General features: G+C 29.1%; 2 protein-coding genes across 3 annotated transcripts in view; one reads left to right on the top strand and one right to left on the bottom strand.

Annotated features, from left to right (window-relative positions):
• The first annotated feature begins 3,743 nt into the window (after positions 1-3,743).
• Positions 3,744-5,687, top strand: LOC136981840 (leukocyte elastase inhibitor-like). Its single transcript, XM_067278225.1, has 2 exons — positions 3,744-4,733; positions 5,172-5,687. The coding sequence occupies exons 1-2, from the start codon at positions 3,816-3,818 to the stop codon at positions 5,475-5,477; spliced, it is 1,224 nt and encodes a 407-aa protein (XP_067134326.1). The 5' UTR covers positions 3,744-3,815; the 3' UTR covers positions 5,478-5,687.
• A 786-nt stretch (positions 5,688-6,473) lies between these two features.
• Positions 6,474-24,458, bottom strand: part of LOC136981908 (protein FAM199X-like) — a 36,239-nt gene continuing 18,254 nt past the window's right edge. Inside the window, exons 3-7 of one of the 2 annotated variants that reach the window (XM_067278295.1) lie at positions 17,936-18,120; positions 13,919-14,045; positions 12,883-13,034; positions 6,839-7,026; positions 6,474-6,761 (exon numbers count right to left, since the gene is read on the bottom strand). In XM_067278295.1, coding sequence (XP_067134396.1) covers positions 6,597-6,761; positions 6,839-7,026; positions 12,883-13,034; positions 13,919-14,045; positions 17,936-18,120 — 817 coding nt within the window. In that variant the 3' untranslated portion in view covers positions 6,474-6,596. The remainder of the gene's footprint in view (positions 6,762-6,838; positions 7,027-12,882; positions 13,035-13,918; positions 14,046-17,935; positions 18,121-24,458) is intronic. The other variant, XM_067278294.1, reaches the window with a different exon arrangement.

The following is a 24,458-nucleotide window of genomic DNA, read 5'->3' on the forward strand; positions in this document are numbered from 1 at the left end:
AATGAACCATAAAATATGTGTTTACCCATTTTGAGCCTCATCAACATCCTAAAGCATTGTCTATAACTGTCACACGGACATATATTTTTCGAAATTTTGAATTGCATCCTTTTCCTATTTAAAAAAAAAACCTGCTAAACTGTTTAAAATTTAAAAAGAAAAAATATTAAATATATTCTATACTAAAAAATAACTTGCAAATAGCAAGGTTAATGAGTCAATTAAGCACAGGTTTAAGTTACGTAATTCTTTTTACGAAATTGGGGTCAAGAACGAGATGCAAAGAATAAGATAATAAATGTAAGACTTTACTATAATTCAGACGTTTAAAGGAATGGAATATCATTAAAATTTTCTAAATTTCGGAGAATTATATTTAAAAACAAAGACGAGTAAGTATTATGAAAATCACTTCTATAGAATTTCAATCACTTTGCATTAGAAAAGCATTGAATAGCTGCTATACTAAGAAAACAATTCATGAGTGACCAATGAGAAAAAAGTCTAGATCGTGTTATTGAATTAACTAGGTTTACTTAAACCTTTCGACGAAATCGGGGTCAAGATGGAAGGTCAATGTTTAAGCGTTATACAAAATTTAGATGAGAAAATACAAGATTTTTTAACAGTTTCATTTATTAAAGCGATGAAAATCAATCAAATTCGCTAAATTTTCAAGACTCGTCACTTAAAGAGAGAAGCGAGTTGTAGGAAACTCACTTCCACGGAATGCCAATCACACTGCACACTCCAATTGATGAAAATAAAACGCAAGAACGAAGTGTATTTTTTTCTCTGCAGGATGTTTTACCTCAGTAATTAAACTCTGTATTGAATGGTAAAGGGTGTGCCACGGAAGAGTCAGTGGCCCGGGTTGGCGATTCGCTGAAGCGTCACAGCTACGACACCCACATCTTTCATGTGTGACATACACACACATAAGCGGCATAAAACAGAAATAAATATACATCATATCAACTCTTTCTGTCAGATTCATGCAATCTATCAACTGAAGGATTTAAGTTTGGAATGCGTACTCTCAATTAAAGAATATTTATTTCTTTGGACATTGCAGGTTTGTAAATTATTCAATAGCACTTTCTATTATTAGTTGTTTCGATTTATTTTCATTCAGAAAGTAAGAAATATAGTAGTAAGTTAATTATATGAAAGATACATTTACAGTTCTTCATCACTTTGAAGAATTTCTTTTATATTCTTCTTTAAAATGGTCCATTTGTTTATGCACTTATTATTCTTTTTAAATATTCCTTTAAAATTATAGCAATTAAATCGGATTGTAGCATGATTTTTCTATAACTTTCTCTATTGCGCTTGGAAACAGGATGACCATGTTTTCAACACTAAGCGTTCCCTTTTTACACTATTGCTTCCTCTAAAGTCCGCAACACATGAAAATTTTAACAATAATTTAATCACAATTAACAACAGTTTTACACTGATTCTTATTAAATCATAGTGGCATCTTGTCTAAACAAGATGTATTAACAAATTGCTACCCTTTCCAGATCGGAAGCATAACAAATTATTGGTTGTTGCTCTTTCTTGTAGTAATTATAATAAGACTAGCAATGCGTGAATTAAAACTTAACACCAGTGTTAGTCGACGTCGTCAATAATCTCTTTGATGTAGTACGGTCTTGATGATATTTTACAAAACACAATAATTTACTTGTTTTCCAGCCGTTTTTATCATTAAAATAATGTTCATAAGAACTATAAGAATCACTTAAACATTCTCTAAGAATGTTCGGAAACTAGATAGACGATTAAGATATGTTTATGGTTCTCTTCATAAGCTTTTGAATACTGTACTGTTGAGGCATACAAATCAGTATATTATTTTTCAGCACTATAATTGTAGCAATGATAATCTTAAATATATATTAAATTTCCTTTTAAAGACGATATTCTTATACTGTATATCATTTCATGCTTTCGTTATGGTGTTAAGTACCAAAAGTAATCAATGTTATTGCTATATCCGAGAGACCAAAATTTATCATCAGTGGCGGCCCTAAAACTATAACGTATAACAAGCCTTTCCTCTCCACCAAATAATGGTGCATGAAAAAATGTAAGGCCGTTCTACTAAAATTTAATTAACTTTAATTAAAATGTCTACATTTTCAGAATTCCAAATCACACACACACTTAAATATCAACCTATTAATTCAGAACGAAATGCCAAAAACAATTGGGAATAAATTATTTGCCATTGATCAAAAATAGGTCGCAACCACACAAAGAATGCGTTTGATATCCATAATATTGCAAATTGTTTCTGTGGGTGACTATGACAATGAACAAAACGAATTAGGACGAAACGAATCACAATTATCACGGAACATTCCAGTAAAATATCCTATTTTTTTTTAATGCTATCTCTGTTAAACCGTTTAAACGACAATATGGCTGACCTAATGACGAAAAAAACCTTCAACTAACTTTTTAAAATAGTTAAATGTTGCGAAGGAATTATAAATTTCGCCGAAACTATATTAAATTAGTCGATTATTATTATTATTATATAGGATTTATTTATATTAACCGGGTTAAATTTCGAAATTTATTTTTCTTTAACTTCCTTTAGTGTTATAATGCCAGAAAATTGCATGCCTTAAATACATAATCGGGGATTATCCTTGTTGTTAATAGAAAAATGCCCTAAAAAATCTTTAGAGGAGGGAAGTTTGATTTTATGTTAGATCCTCCGGTGATGTTAATACAGTCTTCCTTTTAACACAGTTTTTGCCGTTCTCAGAAATAAATTACAAATATTAACAAGATACAGTAAAACCTGTGTAAGCCGAAATCGCACGATACCGAATATTTTTTCTGAATCGGCAGGTTTCCGTTTTGAACAAGTTCTTTTTTAACATAGAAAGTTTGAATGTATTTCAGAGAGATGGTTATACATTACCAATTTTAATAATTTAAACCTGCCTATATTCAAATTTATATATTTTACAAATGTTCCATTTCAATCTCTAGCGTATTTAGGGGGTGTATGGGTGTTGGAAACCCCAGAGGTTTTAGGAATAGAATTTAAACTAAAAAAAAAATGGATAATCAATATCAATTATTTTATATAATATATAATTGCTTAATTCCTCAATATACCTCTACAATTCTTCTCTATAGCTTCAGCAATAAAAAATAAATATAAAATATGTCCTCATTTTTGTATATTGCAATTTTTTAAACATTAAATATCATAGGAAAAATGGTCTGAAACAACATAACTACACTAGAAAGTGCATTTTACATAAAACAGTTAAATAAAAACGTGAAGCTTTGTATCCATTGGACTTTTTTTTGCATATTTTCATATTTTATTATTTATACAATGGCATAATTTGCATGAACAATGAAGGTCCTTTCACGATTCACGAGCGTTTCCGATCAAATCAGATTTATATCTTTATTATATTAAGATATTTATTGAAGTATAAAGATTTCCTTTATCTGTGGTTCCGCTAACACAATGACCTCTCGTCATGTGACCCATTTCTTTTGGTGGAGCCAATGCCGACAACCAATCAGCCATATCCTATCTTCTTAACTTCTTCATTTATCGATCGATAACTATTATCTCGTTAGATGAAGAAGATTCAAGTACGTCCTCAGAACCCCATAAAAAGGTATGTTTGAATTTTTCAAAAGCAATCTTCCACGAATAGTCGATCAAGTTTTAAGCTGAAAATATTGATTCCTCTTCTAATATTTAATTATAATTAAACATTTTAATATATTTTATATCTTCTAACGTATAAAAATCTTTTCATGATAGGATGAAGACGACACATATATTGCTTTCGACCGTTATTTTAATGTCTTTGATGGTAACTAATGGACAAGTGGTGTCATTTACCATGCGAAAACTAGCATTTTCTATAAATCAATTTGGTTTCGATCTCTATCGAGCCATGGACTTTCCTAACAATATGGATGCTGCGGTGTGCCCGTTTGGTGTTAGCTTGCTCTTGGCCACCATGCTCCTAGGTGCGAGAGGAAATACTGAAGTGGCACTACGTCAAGCGCTATACTTATGGGGAATGAGATCTCATGAGACTCACGCAGCCTTCAGAGATCTACTCGTCCACCTAAGAGAAAATCTTCACGCTATAACTGGTGAAAAGAAAGATGATCCCCAATCTCTAGCAAATAATTCGCTGATATTTTTCCATAGCTTGTACGTCCAGCGCGATTTTAGCATACATTATCCTTATCTGATGTACTTACAACGACTCTACAACACGACCTTACATCCGATCGACTTCATACTCAATGGACCCGAGACTAAGGAGCACATAAATGCCATTGTGGAGAAGCAGACTAATGGTAAAATAAAAGATATCTTACTAGCAACTCCGCCACACAGCACTAGTTTATTGGTTCTGAGCGCTTTGTACTTCAGGGGAATTTTTGATCCGGCTGTTTTCAGAGAAACCAACAGATCGAGAGATTACGTGGGATCTCGTGCCATCCTTTCTTCTAGGGCTGATATGAAAAAAACTAAAGTGAGATACGGAAAATATGACTATCTCGGCTGTGTTGCGGTGGAGATACCATTCAGGGGCGGGGATATGTCGTTTTTAGCATTAGTTCCAGAAACTGCTGGTGGACTTGGTCTTCTAGAAAGTCGTATTAGCGCCCAGCGACTTAATGATATCCTCAATACTTTAGAGGCTCAACAGATTAATCTAAAGGTAATTATTCTTTTACTATTTTAAAAATAGCCTTAAAAGGAAGTTAAAATTACATGCAATTTTTTTTATTCCGATACCCTATTGTCGTCCTATTGTATCTATTTAGGGATCCTTGATGAACTATTTTTGATAAATTCGTTTTCAAAAGATCATAGATATTATTGGAGTTATACATTGTAAACGAATGTTTTAGAGCTGATAGCGTAATTACAATTGCAAAACCAAGGTCTAGTACCTATTTTGGGAAGGGGGAGAGAACTTGTATACTTCCTACAAAATCGGCGTACATAAAAAAATTACTATCGTTAAATTCCGGTATGCTTTGTTTTCCTTCCTGTTTCGTGATCATAAAACTTTCTATAGAAAAGAATATAATCGAAAGGGGGAATTTTGAAATTATTCCATGTAAAAATGAACTTTTAACATTTTCTGTTTCAGGTACCACATATCGTCATTGAACAAAATCATCAAAACTTGACAAAAGCCCTATTGGACGCTGGACTGACAGACCTCTTTATGCCAGGATATGCTAATTTATATGGAATCAGTGATTTTCCTTGGTTGCATATTTCAAACATCATTCACAAGATTAACATAGAGATTCATCAGATTGATTACAGATCATCCAGACAATCTAACGATCTTCCAACAGTTCAATTTAAGCATCCTTTTCTCTTCTTCGTGCTTGACAACGTCAGTGGATTAGCAATTGTCATGGGAAAAATCGCAAAGTCTCTTGGTTAAAACGGTCTTTTTCTTATCAATTTATTGAATCCTACAAAAAAATATCCATTAAATATTTCTTTTATTAGAGAATTTTCGTGGGCTACAAAAATAGCTTTTTATTTTGTATAAAGTGGAAAATAAAATGGCATTTACAAGTAATTTTTGTTATTTATTTAAGGCACTTTATACTCATCTAATGTAACAATAGCAAACATGTTCAATAATTAAGAGATTATTTTATACTGGAAATTCATTTTGATTGATAAAATGTGCATCATGTACAACAGAGATTTTAGGGAGGAAATATTAATTCAAATACAAAATTCCTTACGAAATAGTAAAAACAAAAATTGATCATGTCTGATGATTAAAAAAAAACTTATAAAAACTGCAAAAAATTTCATATTTACAAATCTCCATGTTTAGGAACAATTTTACCTTCTGAGGAAAATTGTAAATAAGATAATCAATACCAAATTCGTAGAAAGTTACTTACAAAAGTATACAAGCATAGGATCTGCTTTTTTTCACTTAAATATTAAACTGACTACTTGACAATTATTATAACCCAAGCAATTTTACAAAATCAAGATATTAAGTATAATGAGTGAAAGCATTTAGAAATCATACAAACCAAATTAAATAAATAAATTTTCATCGGTAATCAACTAAGCTACAATATCTAACATTCTTCCTTCTCGTTTCCAAATATATATATAAAGTACTTGTAAAAACATTTAAGTTTTATATCAAAGCAATTCAACTGTACACAACATACTCATCAATAGTCTAATATATGTTATAAACTGTAAAACTTGTAATTAAAATATGATACTGTGTTCCATAATTTCTGGCTTAAATAAGAAATTTGTTTGACTGGTAACTGAATCTCATCACGTTAATTTTTAGACATTTTTTTTAAAATTAAGTATTTTGAAATATTTTATTATTATTTTTAAATTTAAAAAAATTTAAAAACAATATGATAAATAAATAAATATTTATTCACAAAATAAGGATTTAATTTTAAATATTTTAAGTGTAAAAAATGAGTTATTTAAATAATTAACAATTCACTTTGTTAATTATATTGATTATGTATTTAAATGCTTTCAATCATTATAATTTTTCTAAAAGTTATTCCAGTATATCGACGTCGTCGTCGTCATTTTGTGACAGCCTGCTAAGTGAGAGAACTTCTTCCTGTAGAAACAGACCGCTTCTTCTCTCTTTCATAAGTTGTCGATACTCTTTCTTCTGGCGGATTTTCAATGCTTTCATTTGATTACGTCTTTCTTTTGACTATTAAGAAATAACAATACGCCACGTAAGTGACGAGAAAAATTTTTAAAGTTTTATTTTTTGGTAAACAATACTACCTTTGTAGATTTCATTTTTCCTAATAGAGAATTAGAACTACAAACAGAGTTCAAGCTTGATTTTGATGAAGAGCTGCCCTTGAACTTATTTCTGCTAGAATTATTTTCTGTATTTGATCTATTTAGTGTTTGGCTCTGAACATAATCTTTAATGCGCTGTAATTTTATTTCATCAAGATATTTTAAATCTGAAAGAAAAATAATAACAAATTTTACCCAAAAGTAATAATTTACAAACTAATTAATCATAAATTTGAAAATTTGTTAAAAATATCATCATAAAAACATTATGTTTTTTGCATTATAACTCAATAGATAAACATTTCTAATATAATATATAATACAAGTTTCAAATCAGAAGAAAATACGTAATCACGGAAGAAACATTTTCATAATAAAGTTTTATTTTATTTAACTGACAAAATATTATGGTATTCGTGAAACCGTGCCAATAGTTATTTTAATAATTCGGACACAAATCATTCATTGTATTCATTCAGGCACTTGGCAAATTTCATCTTTTTATATTTATTTAGTTGATACCTGTTCACTGTATTTGTAACACGTTTCGGGCAGTTTGTGCCCCTCTTCAGCCAATTAAAAATAGAAGTTACAACTTACAACAACACAAGCCATATATATAAAGGTTGTGTTGTTTTAAAACATACCTCTAAATTACAGATCACTGAAAGCTACAAAACTGTAAAATCCCTTTTCACATTCGACTACTTGTTATCTAAAAACATTGACCATCTAAAAAATTTTTTATACGTTAATCATTACATTTGAATTGATTTTTTATAATAATATTGTAATTTACATACCTAGTTATTTCATTATACATTTAGCGTCTTTGTTATCTAATTACACTTTTTACATTAGAATCGAAGAAGTTTTTCACACGAACGGATCTCGATGGCTTCTCTCACTTTTTTTAACACTTTTAATTGAGTTTTCACATTGTCATTTACATAATTATATGGTAACTAGGCCACCTTGTGGCAACATGTTGAAAATATTTTTTCTTCTTACACGAATTCTCAAAATAAATAATCTAAAAATACCACATGAAAATAGACAAACAAACAATATAAAGTATACTGGCTTGACATATATCAAAGGGTTATACGAATGAATTGATAACGAAATGAAGAACATAAAGTTTAAGTTCACACCATCATACCGAAAACTGTATACCAGACTAAAACATCTGAACTCTGAGAAAAACAACAACAAACACCAACTGAAATTAGGAATGTGGTACATAAAATTCCTTGTACCTGCAGCGATAATAAATACTACATCAGAGAAACTAAAAGGAAGTTAAAAATTAGATTAAAAGAGCACACAGCACATTTGAAATATAATAGAATAAACTCTGCCTTTTACAATCATTGCACTTTGAATAATTGTAAAATTGATAAAGATAGCATATAAATACTTCATAAAGAAAAAGAAACATATCATTGAAAATTCAAAGAAAGTGTTGAGATTATTAAAAGTAAAATATGTATAAATAAAAACCTTAGTATTAATATAAATAATAATTGTAGTAGTACAGTAGAGCGTCGAAAAGTGGAACCAATTGGGGACTGGGGTCCTTCCAGTTAATGATTTGTTCCAGTTTCCAACTTTGTACGAAAAAATACATTAACCTGTCCGACGTTCAAATTTTTCTCCGTTGCGTATCGCTCCCGTTGAATTTTTCTCCGTTGCGTGTCGCTTCGTGTTGAATTTTCGTCGATTTTAAGTCTAACGAAAATTTTTATAATAATCATCGAAGCTATCATATCGTTAAAAATTATTTCTGCATTTTGTACAAACAAAATAAATATATTAAAGAATATAAAAAACATGAAAATTATACTTTAGAAGTAAATTTAGTATCAAAAACATTCGATTCAGCACGACACAGTCCGACTGAAAATCGTTCCACTTTCCGGCCATTCCACTTACCGACGTTCCACTTATCGATGCTCTACTGTATATTCATAAATTAAATTTTTTAAAAATAATGTAAGAAAATAAAATATTTTCAACATGTTGCCACAAGGTGGCCTAGTTACCATATAATTATGTAAATGACAATGTGAAAACTCAATTAAAAGTGTTAAAAAAGTGAGAGAAGCAATCGAGATCCGTTCGTGTAAAAAACTTCTTCGATTCTAATGTAAAAAGTGTAATTAGATAACAAAGACGCTAAATGTATAATGAAATAACTAGGTATGTAAATTACGATATTATTATAAAAAATCAATTCAAATGTAATGATTAATGTATAAAAATTTTTTTAGATGGTCAATGTTTTTAGATAACAAGTAGTCGAATGTGAAAAGGGATTTTACAGTTGTAGCTTTCAGTGATCTGTAATTTAGAGGTACGTTTTAAAACAACACAACCTTTATATATATATATGGCTTGTGTTGTTGTAAGTTTTAACTTCTATTTTTAATTGGCTGAAGAGGGGCACGAACTGCCCGAAACGTGTTACAAATACGCCGAACACGTATCAATTAAATAAATATTAAAGATGAAATTTGCAAAGTGTCTGAATGAATACAATGAATGATTTGTGTCCGAATTATTAATAACAAAATATTATCTTTATTTACAAATTTATATAATCAATCTTGCTTACTTATAAATCTATTTGTATCCATAATGTTAAATTCTTTTAACTTAATACATTGTCCCTAAATGTTAAATAATAATTTAGGCACAAAAACTATAAATATTCAAAAAAACTTTAAATTCCTTCACTCGTTTTTATTTTATATCAATTAATAAAGCATCATCTTTAAATATTAACTTTAATTCTTCTAACAAAAAACTTTTTTTTTTTTATTTATCAAAAATTTTATTTATTTTTTGTTCCAATAAAGCAACTTGAATGTTAAATGACTTCTTTAATAAATAACCATAGATGCTATTTTTAAAATGCTTAATTCAAGTTAAAGTTACAACTTGCCAAAATCTTATATTACTATATAAAGTTAAAACTTACTTTCTAACAAAATTTCATTTTAAAGAAAGTTTTCTAAATCTCAAAATTTTCATGACTTTAGCTTTAGATTTAATTTTGCAAAGTTATCATTTTATAATATTTCAACTTATTTATAAAGATCAAAATAAAAGGATTTTTCATAAATAACTAGATTTTCATCATATGAAAAAAAAAATTGATTTTCTACTTTAGTACACAAACCAATTATGAAATGATTAATGTATGAAAGGAATTCACAAGTTAACAAGTGTTACTATATATATATATATATATATATATATTACTATTTGGAAATGTAAATTAAATTTCTTATATATTCTTACTTCTTAATTGATTAAAACCTCTAGTATCACATTCAAACTATATATTTCATGAGATATACAGTGGATGATTGGTTAACAAACAGTTCGGACTGTGAACAAGTTGGACAACCAACACGTTTAGATAACGAATACCTGACAGAACAAATACAAGAAAAGGCAACGATGCATTCAAGATTTGTAAAACTATATTTGACTGGTATCTATAAATGGTTTACGGAACGAGACTTTCAGAATTGTATACGTAACTTTTTTTGCACTAGTTAATTTCTGTTCTCCGAATTTTTGTAAGCACTTTTCTGAACTTTTTATTTAAAAATTCTGATAAAATTATGGGACCTAAAAAGCATGGAGTGTCAAAAACTGTGATCACTATAGAAACTTAGCAAGAGATAATAAGCTAAGATAAAGAGTGGACAAAAGATATCTAATATTGCTAGGCAGTATGGCTTCTACAGATCTACAGTAGGTGCAATCTCAGCTAAGATATAATCAAAAAGACTCAAATAGATAAGGTAATGAAAATCACGTCTGAGAAACAAAGATGTGCCATCAATGAAAAAATTAAGAGATTGCTTTTAGTTTGTTATTACATGTAAATCAACATATTAAGAAATTATATAATTATTCATTTATTTTTTGGGGTCGCCAGAACAAATTAATAAAATTCCCATAAAAACCTATGGTAAATCAATAATCGGTTAACGAACAATTTGGATAGCAAACATTGTCTTTCAATGGATTATGTTCATTAACCAATCACCCATTGTATATCAAAGTAGGTGACACAATGAACAACAAAAGGGTGGCAAAGCAACGTGAAAGGAATATTACTGTAAAAAAAAAAAAAAAAGTGATGTGACTATGTTAATCTATAATTAAATATATAATATGCATACACTTGATAGTAAAAACAGGTTTAGTAAATTTTAAATTTAATTTATAATCAGTTTTATGGTCATAATCCAAGTTGATAATTATCAATGCTCTCCTACAAAAATTCCAGAAGCTAATGTATCTGGCTATCTCTTCCACCTAAAGCAAAGTATATCAAAATATGCAGAGAAGTAATCTAGTCAATGCCAACAAAACTAATGAGATTTTGTGTCTGAGCTTGAAGCTTTCTACTCTTGCATTTTTACTTCTGGATGATATTCATAGTATGTTCATTGCTCTCTATAACAATACATTAAATGAAGTTAAACCAGCATATAAATATTCTGGAAAAACCTGCATGTTGGAAAGACTGATTACATCACATGAGAGAGAAAGACCACTACTGAATTAACAGTGTTATCCACCATAATTTCTGCAATTTGTGGAATAATAATCACCTTCAAGAATAAATAATTTAAAGGCTTGGCACACATGTTTAAAAATAGTAACTTAATGTTACCACTTGGGAGTATATTCAACAATAAAGGATTTAAAAAATACCACTACACAGATCAAAAAATAAAACAATGGCTGCAGGACATAACTGATCACAGAAGAAAAAGCAAATACAAAGAAAAAACAGATTGCAGCTGTTGCCAGAAGACATGTCCCTCTTGATAAATACCCCTCAGTTGCCCAAAATTTTCATTTCAGTGTAAGTGATGAAAAATGGATAATTTTATTGATTGAATAAGATTCTAAATTTATGAGTTTAAGCTATTTCTAATCATTTTTAGTTGTTACTTATTTAATTTGTCACTTTAAAATATTTTTTTTTCATCTCTTAGGTGTCATTTCTTGTTATGCCATTTTTTCTTTTGAAGGAAAAAACTTTCACGAAACCATTCTTTTATTATATTTAACGTTTCTTAAATTTTCTTAAGGCTTCAACAATACCTTATCAAACAGTTATATATCAAGACCCTAAGCAAAAAATTCTATAATAATACATTCAATGTAAAGTTTCAATAAATATATCAAACTTTTTAAATTTGCTTAAAAGATATATACAGTACAGCATCAATTATCTGAATCATTTGGGGACCAGGGTTGTTTGGAAAATCGATTTTTCGGATAACCAATTATGTATGAAAAATATGTTAACCTATCCCATGTTGAAATTTGTTCAAATCCTGGCATATCCTTAAGTACCCTCTCATGGTCATGCCAGTGCTGCCAGCTAAAACACACACACCAACAAAAATAATACTGGAGTAGCCCGAGACGTAGCGAAAGATTGCAGTGCCACAGCACTAGCGGAAATTTAAATTTGCCGACTGAAAAGCTTTCGGTTAATTGATGCTGTACTGTAATGTTATAGGATCATTAGTCTTTAAAACAAATAGGTATTAATAAAATTTATAGCAATTATTATTTTATATGTATAAGTGACAAACAGATTAATTAATACAATAAAGAAAAAATATATTTCTCTTTACAGACAACACATACATAATGTGTCTTTAAACTATACATCCTCAAATAAAAGATTGACTCGGCCGTGGAATTGTCTTATCCCTCATCTGCGTGAGAAAAGACGTATAGTTAAAGACACATTATGTATGTATTGTCTGCAAAGAGAAATATATATTTTCTTTATTGTGTTATATTGCCCTGGCCTATTTTAAAATTAAGATTAATTAATAATTTATCAAAATAATCAATCTACATACAAAAGTTTTTTTTATTAATCTTGTATAATTTTACTTTTAGAAAAACATGTACTTAAAAAAATTTTAAATATTTAAAAAGTTATAATCTATAATCATTAATATAATTCTTACCTATAGTAAATTCTTTATCTGTAGGAGTTATTACAGCTGTAGGATTAATAATCCTAATGACTTCTAATTGCTCTCTCAATCCCATTTTACAACTAATAATTTGAGTTAAAGCTTCAAGTGTTTCTAAACTTTCTTTACTTATGGCTCTAGACCTACATAAAAGCAATTTTGTTTAATCATTACAACTTATTCAATTAATTTTTTATCATCAAGATTTGTTGTAAACAGCAGTTAAACTAAGTAAGTCTTAAACTTTCATACAGCATCATGATCAAGTATCTACTGCATGAAAATTTCATTATACAGTATATAGTTCATTAAAAGAATGGTTTAAAATAATTTAATGATTATTTTATTTCATTTGTAAATAAAATTTCATTTTTAGTAATGAAATCACCAAAAATTTATGCCAGACTATGAAAGCAACTAGCATGTTATTAGATTTCTAAAAAAAAATCCAATGATACTTGTTATAAATACAAAATGTTCAAAAAAAATGGAAAATAATTCTAAAATTACATAAAATATTAGTGTCTAACTTAGTCTTCAAACAAGGACCATAAAGAGTTGTCTTCAAAACTTCATTTTCATATACATGCATTTGTATCACACATACATCATTATATTGACATATTCAATTTGGAAGGTTATATTCTCTACAAAATCTATAATAATCTCTGACAAAACAAACTTACTTAGTCTCTGTGACTTATGAATTTTCATCTCTCTCAAACAGAGCTAATAGTAATTTAATATATGAAAAAAAGAACTTACATAGATCTTACGAAGATCTATTAAATTCTTTTTTCATATAGATCTTTCACGTCTGATAGTCGTATGGGTTTAAGATCTTTCGAACGCCCGAGAAAGCTTGTTGCATGTTACCAACAGAATTACCGAATGTTAAATTTAAAAACTGCCAAGAAATTTTTCCGTTTTCTACTTGGATCACTCTGCACATTCTATTTCTTCAAATTTCTCCAAATGACAAATTATAAATTTTTATATTTATGCAATTAATAAATATGTAACTTACCAAGAATTTGATAGAGAGTCCGAATAGGATCGTTCAGAAACATTAACTATGTTGGAAAACTCACTGTTACTATCATTATATGTTTGCTTTGGAATTGGACTGTGAGAAAAATTAGGAAGGGCAAGATCTGAAAGATACAAGATTAGATGTTAATATTTCATCAAACATTTTGCTTTCATTTAACACATTTACAAAATACTCTTTCAATTTGAAACCATGTCTTTTATTTATGTTTATGAAGTGTATTCAATAGACACCAGGCTGTACTTTATATCCGTCTTTATTATGCTGTTTAGGCACAGATACGCAGTCTTTGCAATTCTTAGTGTCAAAATGACAGTAAGAATAGCAATAAAAAAAAAAAAAATCACTTACAGATATCTGAGTATGTGATGTAATTTAAAGAATCTAGAATGTACTGTACATATCAATGTTAATTCTAATTTTATAGTAGTTCTGTGCATTTTTAGAGCAGTGATAATGCCATGTTTATACGTCTTCTACACTATGTTAAATGTGGAATAATGAAGACCCAACAGAAGAGGGGCAAGCACCTGAAATGCATATCAGCATCTAAACAGCAGAATAAATACAAATGTAAAGCCTAGTGCCCTGTTGCATTCACTGTGCAATAAGAATAAACATTTTAAAAATATTTTATAATTGACACCTCATTTCCATTAACTAATTATAATTCAGACTATTTTAGAATAATATAAAATTTTTTAACATCAAACAACATTTTTTGTTGTATTGTAGACAGTGTAATTTTCAACACTACTTTTTATTAAACCAGAAATACATTGAAAATTTAGAAAACTAAAACACTATTAATATTCATTTTCAATCAGCTACTGTTCAGTATCAGTCTTTAAATATACACTTTTATATTAAATTTTATTTATATATTCAAATTAATGTAGCAAGCAATTTAAAAATAATTCCCATACAAAAACTATTTTGATTTCTAAGTTTAAAGTATTGGATTGATTCATAAGTTCTATCTACTATAGGTAATTACTGAGCCACTTCTTCTGAGTTATTTAATCAAAACAAATTTGTAAAACTAAATTTTTTGCATCATAATCCGCAAAATTCTTCAAAGAAGAAATTATCTAAGTGGAAACACATATGTTAACAACAGAGAATATATAGCAGATTAAAATTTATTGTAATGTTTTTTAAATATAAAAATTCAATTTCATTAAAACAGAATTTATTTATGAATCAATCCAATAATACAAAAAAATATAGATTTTGAAATATATCTGAATTACTATATTATTTTTATCTTTGTTTCCCAACTTTTATTAAAAATTAAATCATCATTATACAATTTCAACTTTAAAATTTTTTTTTTCAATGTTACATTTCACTGAGTGTAATACCATAATAATCTATAACAACAAATATACAGTAGACCCCTATAACACGGTAGATGCATTCCGTGTTGTATACAAGTCACTTAGATTTTACAAAAACATGAGCCGTTCACAGCCCAGCACTTGTGCAGTTTAGGGGGTACGGCCATTTGAAAGGTTTTCTTCCATAAAAGTAATCGATTCCAGACTAATTTGACTCAAACATTTCCAAAACACATATAATTTTTTGGGAATAATCCATATAAACTATGCTATAAACAAAAAATTGTAGGAATACTTACCGAGTGCGCATCGTTCGAAGACGCCATTGCTTAAGCTTGTTTTCGCCGCCGAGCGGCTCATCAAACGGTGGATGCATTTCCTGATAAGTTATTCTTTCTGTGAAAAATTTGCTGAACTTTGGAGACATCATTAATAGAAATATAATTTTTATGGCCGTTGAATAATGTTTTTTAGTAGGTCCGCTGCTCATTTAAACTCGACGGCTTGTGCAATGTCCACTATTGGTCCAGATTCGACCAATCCTGTTGAGACACGAGTCGGCCATGACAATCTGTCTCATTCTTTTACCGTGTTATACGAATCCGTCTTATATTAACGCGTGTTATAGGGGGGGTGTCTACTGTATATTTAAAAAAGTTTTTAAAATAATACTCGAAAATTAACTTGAAAAATAAATTATTCTGCACAAAAGCAAGTTCATAAAAAGTCATTTTGACATATTTTAATGTCAAAATCACTTTTGTTCACATAAATTCTAATTTAGTTTTTAAACAAAAACTTTTATATAAAATTCATGTTTAAAAAATTTCTACTAAATTATCAAACATTAAAACTGCATGGTTTATATCCTATGTGAGAATACATGTGAGGATATATGGATTTTCTGTTCCTCTGATCATCAGATCAGTAAAATCCACTAAGTCATTGGATAGTGTTAAATAATTATGTCGTTGGGATAGTAATATCCTTCCGACGTCAGGATTCTCGACACCAGTTAGAACAATTATTTTTGTATCGTGTTCTAACTCACAATATAAAGACTTTAATAAATTTAAAATGAGGGCCTTAAATTATTTGAGGGGAGGTTATAAGTTCATCAATAAGAGGTTCAATCTTATACTAATAAGAACTAACTTCTATTTTAAGAAATATAAATATATTTAATATACTAATCAAATCAAAAATACAAAATGGATATAATAAACATAACAGAGATTATTAACCTAGCTAAATAAACTATCAAATAATTTATGTCGAGAGAGAGAAAGTTTACAATAATATAAATATAATATACCTCTATAAATAATTCATTCTTGACTTGTAATATAATGTGTTACTTGATACGTTAGGCAGAAGTCAAGGAGCAAGAGACCAGGCACAAATTATAAGTATTGATGAACCAATTCTATATGGCTAATCTGCCCAGAATTTGGCACGTAAAACTCTTTTATACTCAAATTTATCTCCAATGAGAAGTTAGGTTTCATTGTCATATGACAATGAGCCGGGTTAGTTTGGAAATCCTTGAGATTTACAAAGTGGGAAATTGTATTAATTTCAAAGATATCAAAGTAATATGATATCGTATGCGTGAGGCTATACTTGTCATGAGCATCCACATTGGTAATTATATATTATTCCTTGGAAGATAGACCACATCATTATTATGAAAGATTTCTGTCTAGTAAATTATTTCAAAATCTTTGATCATTACTACATACTGGAGAAAATTAATTTTTGTACTCAAAAATGTTCTATATTCTTAACATTCCATTTTTGCAAACGACAAAGAACCTGATGAAGATCTTGGTTAAAAATCAAAAATGTTAGTTCAGTGACTATATTTGTTTTGTACCGGAAATCTAAAGGTTGTGGAAGATATATTTAATCTTATATGTACCGGTATTTATCATTGAAAATTGTTCGGAGTTTAGTCATAAGATATGATCTAAACTTTTAGGGCAATAAAATGTAAAAAAAAGGAAACTATTTCCTTATCCTCTCAAAAAAATGGGAAAGTGTATAAGTTTTAAGATAAAATATTACGTTGTTTTCAATAATTTATAAAGATTAATGAATATTAAATTCAGATTCTCACACCTATAATTCATAGCTGCTTAGTAACTGCTTCAGTAGTAAATCATCAATCTTGCATTATATAAGTTTTCTTTTAAATAGCTATTGATATTTAAATTTCAAAGGAAAAGAGGTACAAGATATTATAAGATCAGCAAATAATTTATTAATCAGACTATGACCTATCTTGGAATCCTGGCATCATTCCAATAGTATCAATAGATGTTATTCAAATTTCCATTTTCAGCAAATAGGGCATAATCTATTTCCAGGAAACAGAATTTGTAGGAATATTATGGAAGAAACAAAAGTAAAAACTTTGCTTAATCAATCGCCTTTAATAAGTTTATTTTTAAAATTTAAAGATGTATTCTGACAGAATACATTCTTACCTTAATGTATATCTTTCATGATTCTATTTTCAAATTACAAGAAATTACACTTCAACATAATTTAAAAATAATAAATATTTTATCATAAAAATTACTTTGCTGTATGTAAATGTGTGTTATAATTAACTTAGATAATTATCTTAAATAAAATAAAGTACGATTACCTTTATAAATATCGTCGTCTATTACAACTCCAGCAAGAACAGGATCTTGATTTGAAACAAATTTATAATCCTCATCTAATCCACTAAAATATTCAAATGATGAGACATCCCCAGATTCAGAACTTGCAGTGCTTATTGAATGTACAGGACTAGTTGAACAACTAGAAAAATTCATTCTTTCTAACCTGAAGAGCAAACATTATTATTATTATAGCAATACTATTAATTCTCTTTTTTTCAAAATCAGATTACTGATGTCTTAAAATAAATTTTATATTTAAAAAATTATATTATATTATATAATTAAGTCATGCATGTGTTCTGATTAAAGTTCAATCAAATTTATTTACATAAAAAGTCAGAGAAACACACTCATATAGAAATATTTCACTATATTTTTCATCAAAATATTACTATTTCTTCATGAAAAACTTTAATAACCAACAATATAGTCAGCTAACATATTTATGCTGAAAATGTTAAGTTCATAAAAAGACAACAGTAAAAACAAGTTGGTAAAAGCTTTTGCACATCTTTCTTGGCACTCAAACAGGAAAAAATTGTATAGCACCATCTATTGAGAGATTTAATTTAAACTACTACAAATCTCCATCTCAACATCAGAAAATAGTAAGAACTACTCTTCTAACCTGTTACCGGTGTGTATTCCCTCTTCATCAAACTCGTAACTCAAAACACTAGGTCTTTACAAATGTTTTCGAACCACAAACGTCAGTTCTTCCTCAGGTAATACGAATTTCATTGGAACTGCGGTTTGAATCACTTCAAATTCGTCGAAAATACATTCGAATGCACATTTCCTGTTTACGTCTTAATGAGGCATGCACATTTGGTGACCAACTCGGCTATCATAAATTACCGTTCATAAGGGCCTGCCACGCTAGTGAAAGCGTAATCTCACCTTTATAATTAATGCATTGATTATCCATCCTTAAGGTTGGCTAGGTATATGGTGGCCGCCTCCAGCCATTTGATATGGTGTGGGTGCCATGTGGTGCGGATAATTCTGGATTTATCAAATTCAGGGTGTACACCAGGATCGAATGCATACATTGCCAGCACCATCATGTTTCTTTGCCTCTGAATATCTGTGGCATGCTCTTTAAGTCTTATCTCTACAGATTGTTTGGTGGAGCCCACATATAGAAGGCAATGGCGTGCCATGACATTTGATGATAGGGAAGCTGTGTTTCTGTAAGAAGCCGACTTACAAGGGCAATGAATTAATTGCACGTCAGGGCCCGTTAGTATTCGTTTATTCGATAAGCCAGTAAAAACTGTATACTTCTTTAAATGTATTTTTAATAGATTATCTGACGTACTTAATAAATAACAGAGGTAATTATATTGAACTTTCTTATTAGATTCAATAAATTCCCTATGCCCTCTAAATGCCAATTCTTGCTTTGAGAAAAAACATATAACATCTATTAATTTAGATATATCTATTAATCGTAATTATCTTGTTATAATTTTCAATATTTATTTTATATTGTCTACCAATGTTAAATTCTATTCCGCTTTGATTTCCAAATTGCTTCAATTTTACGAAAGAATCGTCATTTGTCATAAATTTTATTGTCAAAATGTCAAAATTTTTTTGTCGACGTATTTATATTTAATTTAGGCATTGGTCTTTCTCTTTTAATAATGTTTTCTTTTTCATTATATGGTCTTGAGCCAAAACATTTTTAAAATAAATTTTTTAATCACTAGCCACGATATAAGGGCTAAAATTAAAATTATAAAAAAAAACTTACTTGGTAAAACAAAATGTGTGATGAATATACATACTTACTGCAAAAAATCCTTCAACTGTATGAATATACTTTTAAAGAAACTTATAATTAAATATAACTTTGTAAAGAAACGTACATAAAAATAACAAAATATTCTCTACTTTTTAAATCTTAAAACATTCCACTTAGTGAAATAGCTCCCTACGAGTGGCTAATGAATGGAATCAGAGATGTCCTGTCAGGATTCCACTGAGCATTTTGACACCAAAATCATCAAAATCTATCGTGAAAATGTTTTTTAAAACTCTGAAACGAAACTACAAAGGTCATCCCAGAAGCCTGAGCTTTCTTAATGCTTGCCCAGGCAATAAAAAATATTTAATGAATGATTATCCAAAATATTTATTAGATAGATGGAAAAAGAAATATAAAGAAAATAGATTTTGGCTTAAAAATAAAAAAAAACAGCAACAAGTTTTGGCAACATTTAAAATATTCATGACATCATCTGTTATCGTATCTTATTTTAAAAAACTTTTTATACTTTTAACTATTGTAAAATGACAAAAGGCTCCACTTTGAGGATAGAGATGGGTTTTATAAAAAATTGTAAATGCTAATAGCAAGTAAAATTCTCATTAAGTCCAACCCTACTGGAGATACACGATCCCCATTATCTCCCCACACCCTCGACCTTTAACCACCAAAATTTAATACCATCTATCCCCCTAATAAACAAACCTCCCTGCAAAATTTCATAAATTTTTGACAAAAAAAAAAAAAAAAAACACAAGAGTTATTAAGCTTCAAAGAGGGTGGATAAAATCATGCAACACACACACTAACATCAATACATACAGAAATAACTCAAATTTTTTGTCATTTCTTGACATTTTAAGGTAGTTTTCCTCATATAAAAAGGGTTGTTTGAAAAGCAAAAGAATAAATTAAAACAGGTAGGTATCAATTTAGTTCCTTTATTAACTAACACTGTAAATTAAGCATTACAAGAATAAAAAAGAACAAATTAAATGAAGAAAAATAAAACAGGCATAATATATGAACTGAAATGTGATTGTAATAGAAATACAGGAATATATATTGGAGAAACGGAAAGACGACTGAAAACATGAATAGAAGAACGTGACGGCATTAAGACTCAAACATCAATGATTCCCGTGGAGAATACACCAAAGTGAAAATAATTGTAAAATATTATTGTACGAAAGAAATATCAAAAAAAGAAAAATTAAAGAACATTTTGTCATAACTGAAAAAAATGCAAGAAAAAATGCAAATGTAATAAAGTTGAACACAGGTACGTGTCTCCAGAATGGCAAATAATTGTCGGAAAGTCAATACTTGTAAGTAATAACTTAAATATGATGAATATTATAAGTTATAATCATATATTGTTCTTTAATGTTCTAGCAATTGTCAAACAAGTGATACTGATGAGGGTTGTTAAATTGAAATGCATTTATCACAATAGAAACGTTGAAAAAGTAAATTAATTTTTATTTGATTATTTTTAGTTTCTATTATTTAAAACAGTTTTATCTTGAATAAACAGTTGGAAAGAAAATTTGTAGTTTTAACAATTAATTACATTTTTAAATAAACAACAACAAACATTAAAACAAAAATCCATATAAAGAGTTTGGTTATTTTAGCCTACCGTTGTCTTGTTTATTTGCAATACTCAGATGGTACAAAATGGCAAATGGCAAAAGAAATTGAAAATATGATATCTTAAACTTTTCAAGATATATTTTTTCTAATGTTAACTATAACATACTATACCATTCAAAGCCAAATATCAATATGGTAATCTGCCAACGAATCAAATTTCACAAAAATGAACCAAATATTTAAACTTAACACTCCCAAAAACCCCTTAAGACATATTTTTGCTTGCTGGTAACTTTGTATTGTGTAATTTTCCTACTTAAATGTTGCCATACCACTAGTTCATAGACAGCAGGGACTGTTTAGAAAGGGAAGTGAAGTTAATTCGACCAAAAATAGTCGTTGACCTCCTCCCGGGAGAGGGTGGTCAATGACTACTAATTAATACTGGTCTACTATTAATTTTTAAAAAGTGATTCGTGTTGGATAAGTTGTGGTAGTTCTGCATGTGATCAAAATTCCTAACCTTAATGTCTGAAAGACTTCATGTAAAACTTGTTTAAATTGCTTTTAAGTGCTATACTTTATTATCAGTTAAAAGCAATTACAGTGGAACCTCGGTATATATGTCTGCTTTAAAATACGTCCAATTCGGAATACGTCCTGTTTGGACGAAACAAATTTTGCTCAGTATACGACTTTATTCAATTATACGCGCCATCTATGAACAAGTAGCACTATCGGTGTACTAGACCAGACTAGACGTTCGCGGTCCCACGATTTATAACTTTGTTAAATTTCTTCTGATTTTAATTTGTAAGTAAAATTTTATTATTTTTATTAATCATGAATTGCAAAAAGGCAAATGAAAAGCAACAGAAAACTAAAATAATGACTAGAATCGCAATGGAACTGAAAAAAGAGATTGTTGAGAAATATGAAGGTGGCATGGGTGTTCGAGATTTAACTGTTGCATACCGTATTCCGAGAACGACAATATTGACAATTGGGAAAAATAAAGACATTATTAAATCTGCTAATGTTGCGAAAGAGGTTTAATCAATTTCTAAACAGATTATTAGTATTAAGGAGAGTTTGATTTGATTTGATTTGATTTTGATTTAATGATTTAAATCAGTGGTTCCCAACCAGTGTTCCGCGGAACACTGGTGTTCCGTAAGCACCTCCCAAGTGTTCTGCAGATTTAGTCGCAAATCGGAAAGTGTACAATCGTATTCGAGCCGCCGAATATCAAAAAATTAAAATCATAAAATTTTCATAAACTTAAATATATATGTACGACTCGTACTTATGGAGTGTACTACTGTTTCGAGTAAGATAAAGGCAATGATAAAAACTGAATGAAATATGTAAAAAACATCAGGCACAAGTTTCCCATTACAGTTATTTAGGTATATTTCTTCCTGTCTTAGAATTGGCGTTAATAATACGAGTAGAGATTTTGAATTATAACTGCTCAATTCTAATAAAATAACTGATGACAAGCTTATGTATTTCATATTAACTTAAGTAAGTGTTCCGCTAAAGAAAATTGCTCACAAAAGTGTTCCACATCCCAGAAAAGGTTGGGAACCACTGATTTAAATAATATAATACAGTATACTGTAATAACTTTAAAAATCTATAATAAAATTAATTTTTTTATTAATATGCTCAAACAGTGTTTCAATTATTTTACAACCTCATTAATATATCATATCAAGAGAGTTTTTTTTTTACATGAGAACAGATTAATCATTTTTACATTACTTCTTATGGGAAAGGTTGGTTTGGTATACGTCCTATTCGGTATAAGTCCAAACATCAGGAACGGATTAAGGTCGTATACCGAAGTTCCACTGTAAGTTATTTTGAAGTAATGAGTAAGTCCTGTCGCAGTAATTATTACACCTGGTCAAATGTATATGGTAAAACCCATTTTAAGAACATTATCAAAATGCCTATAAACTACATGGGAAGTACATCCTTGTAAATGCAGAGTTTATAGAAAAATTATTAGAATTAGTTTGGTTTATTTGGTTATGACAATGCAAACTGTCGGCAATGGAGACATGCCGAAGGGGATGCCTCCCAGGAAGACTTTCTAAAGGATACTGGTTCCTATTTACATGTTACTAATGTGAAGAAAACCCAGAAAATTCCATGTTGCCATCCTGTTGGCAAGGTGCAAACCCACAACTAACCACCAGTGTTCAATGGTTTTATCCACCCGGCCACAGGTGGGCACTTGTTAGAATCAAGAAAGTACCATTCATAATTAAAAAAAAAATCCAAGTTGTTAGATGTAGAAAATTAAATACTTATATAGTTTTCACTGCGTAACACTTCAGATTCCACACGACTACTACGTACTATCCGTCACAGTAATGATATACCACATCTACTTCGCGCTATATCATTATCACAGTAATTAAGTGAATATAATATTTATTTTTATTGTTTTTTAAATTACAGTAGAGCATCATTTATCCGAATCAATTGGGGACTGGGGTGGTTCGGATAACCGATTATGTACGAAAAAATATATTAACCTATTCCATGTTGAAATTTTTCTCTGTTGCGTGTGACTTTGAGTTGAATTTTCGTCGATGTTAAGCCTAATGTAAATTTTTAAAAATAATAATCATGGCTATTATATCGTTAAAAATTATTTCTTTATTTTGTACAAACAAAATAAATATACTGAAAAATATAAAAACAAAAAATTATATTTTGGAAGTTAATCTAGTATCAAAAACGTTCAATTCAGCATGACACAGTCCGACTGGAATGCTTTCGGGTAAACGAAGCTCTACTGTATATCCATTTTATATTTACTTTATTATTTTTTAAAATTTTTCTGCTGATAGATGGTGCTATATGTAAATCTAATGTAGACAGAAATTAATTGACATATAGAAATTCAATTAATATTTTGGGGTGGTATGTACAACATTATCTAAGTTAGAAGTATGTTTACATAAGTGCTGAGTTTCGTAGCAATAGCAAGCAAACATCCTCATTTATATATATATATATATATATAATGGATTTATGAATTAAACACGTATACTTCTTACTGCGTACTGGATAAATTATAATTCTTCCACTAAAAACCTTCGTAATCCAGTGGT

Source organism: Centruroides vittatus, unplaced genomic scaffold, assembly GCF_030686945.1.
Source record: "Centruroides vittatus isolate TY-2023 unplaced genomic scaffold, ASM3068694v2 contig_799, whole genome shotgun sequence".
In the NCBI taxonomy this organism is placed as follows: domain Eukaryota; kingdom Metazoa; phylum Arthropoda; class Arachnida; order Scorpiones; family Buthidae; genus Centruroides; species Centruroides vittatus.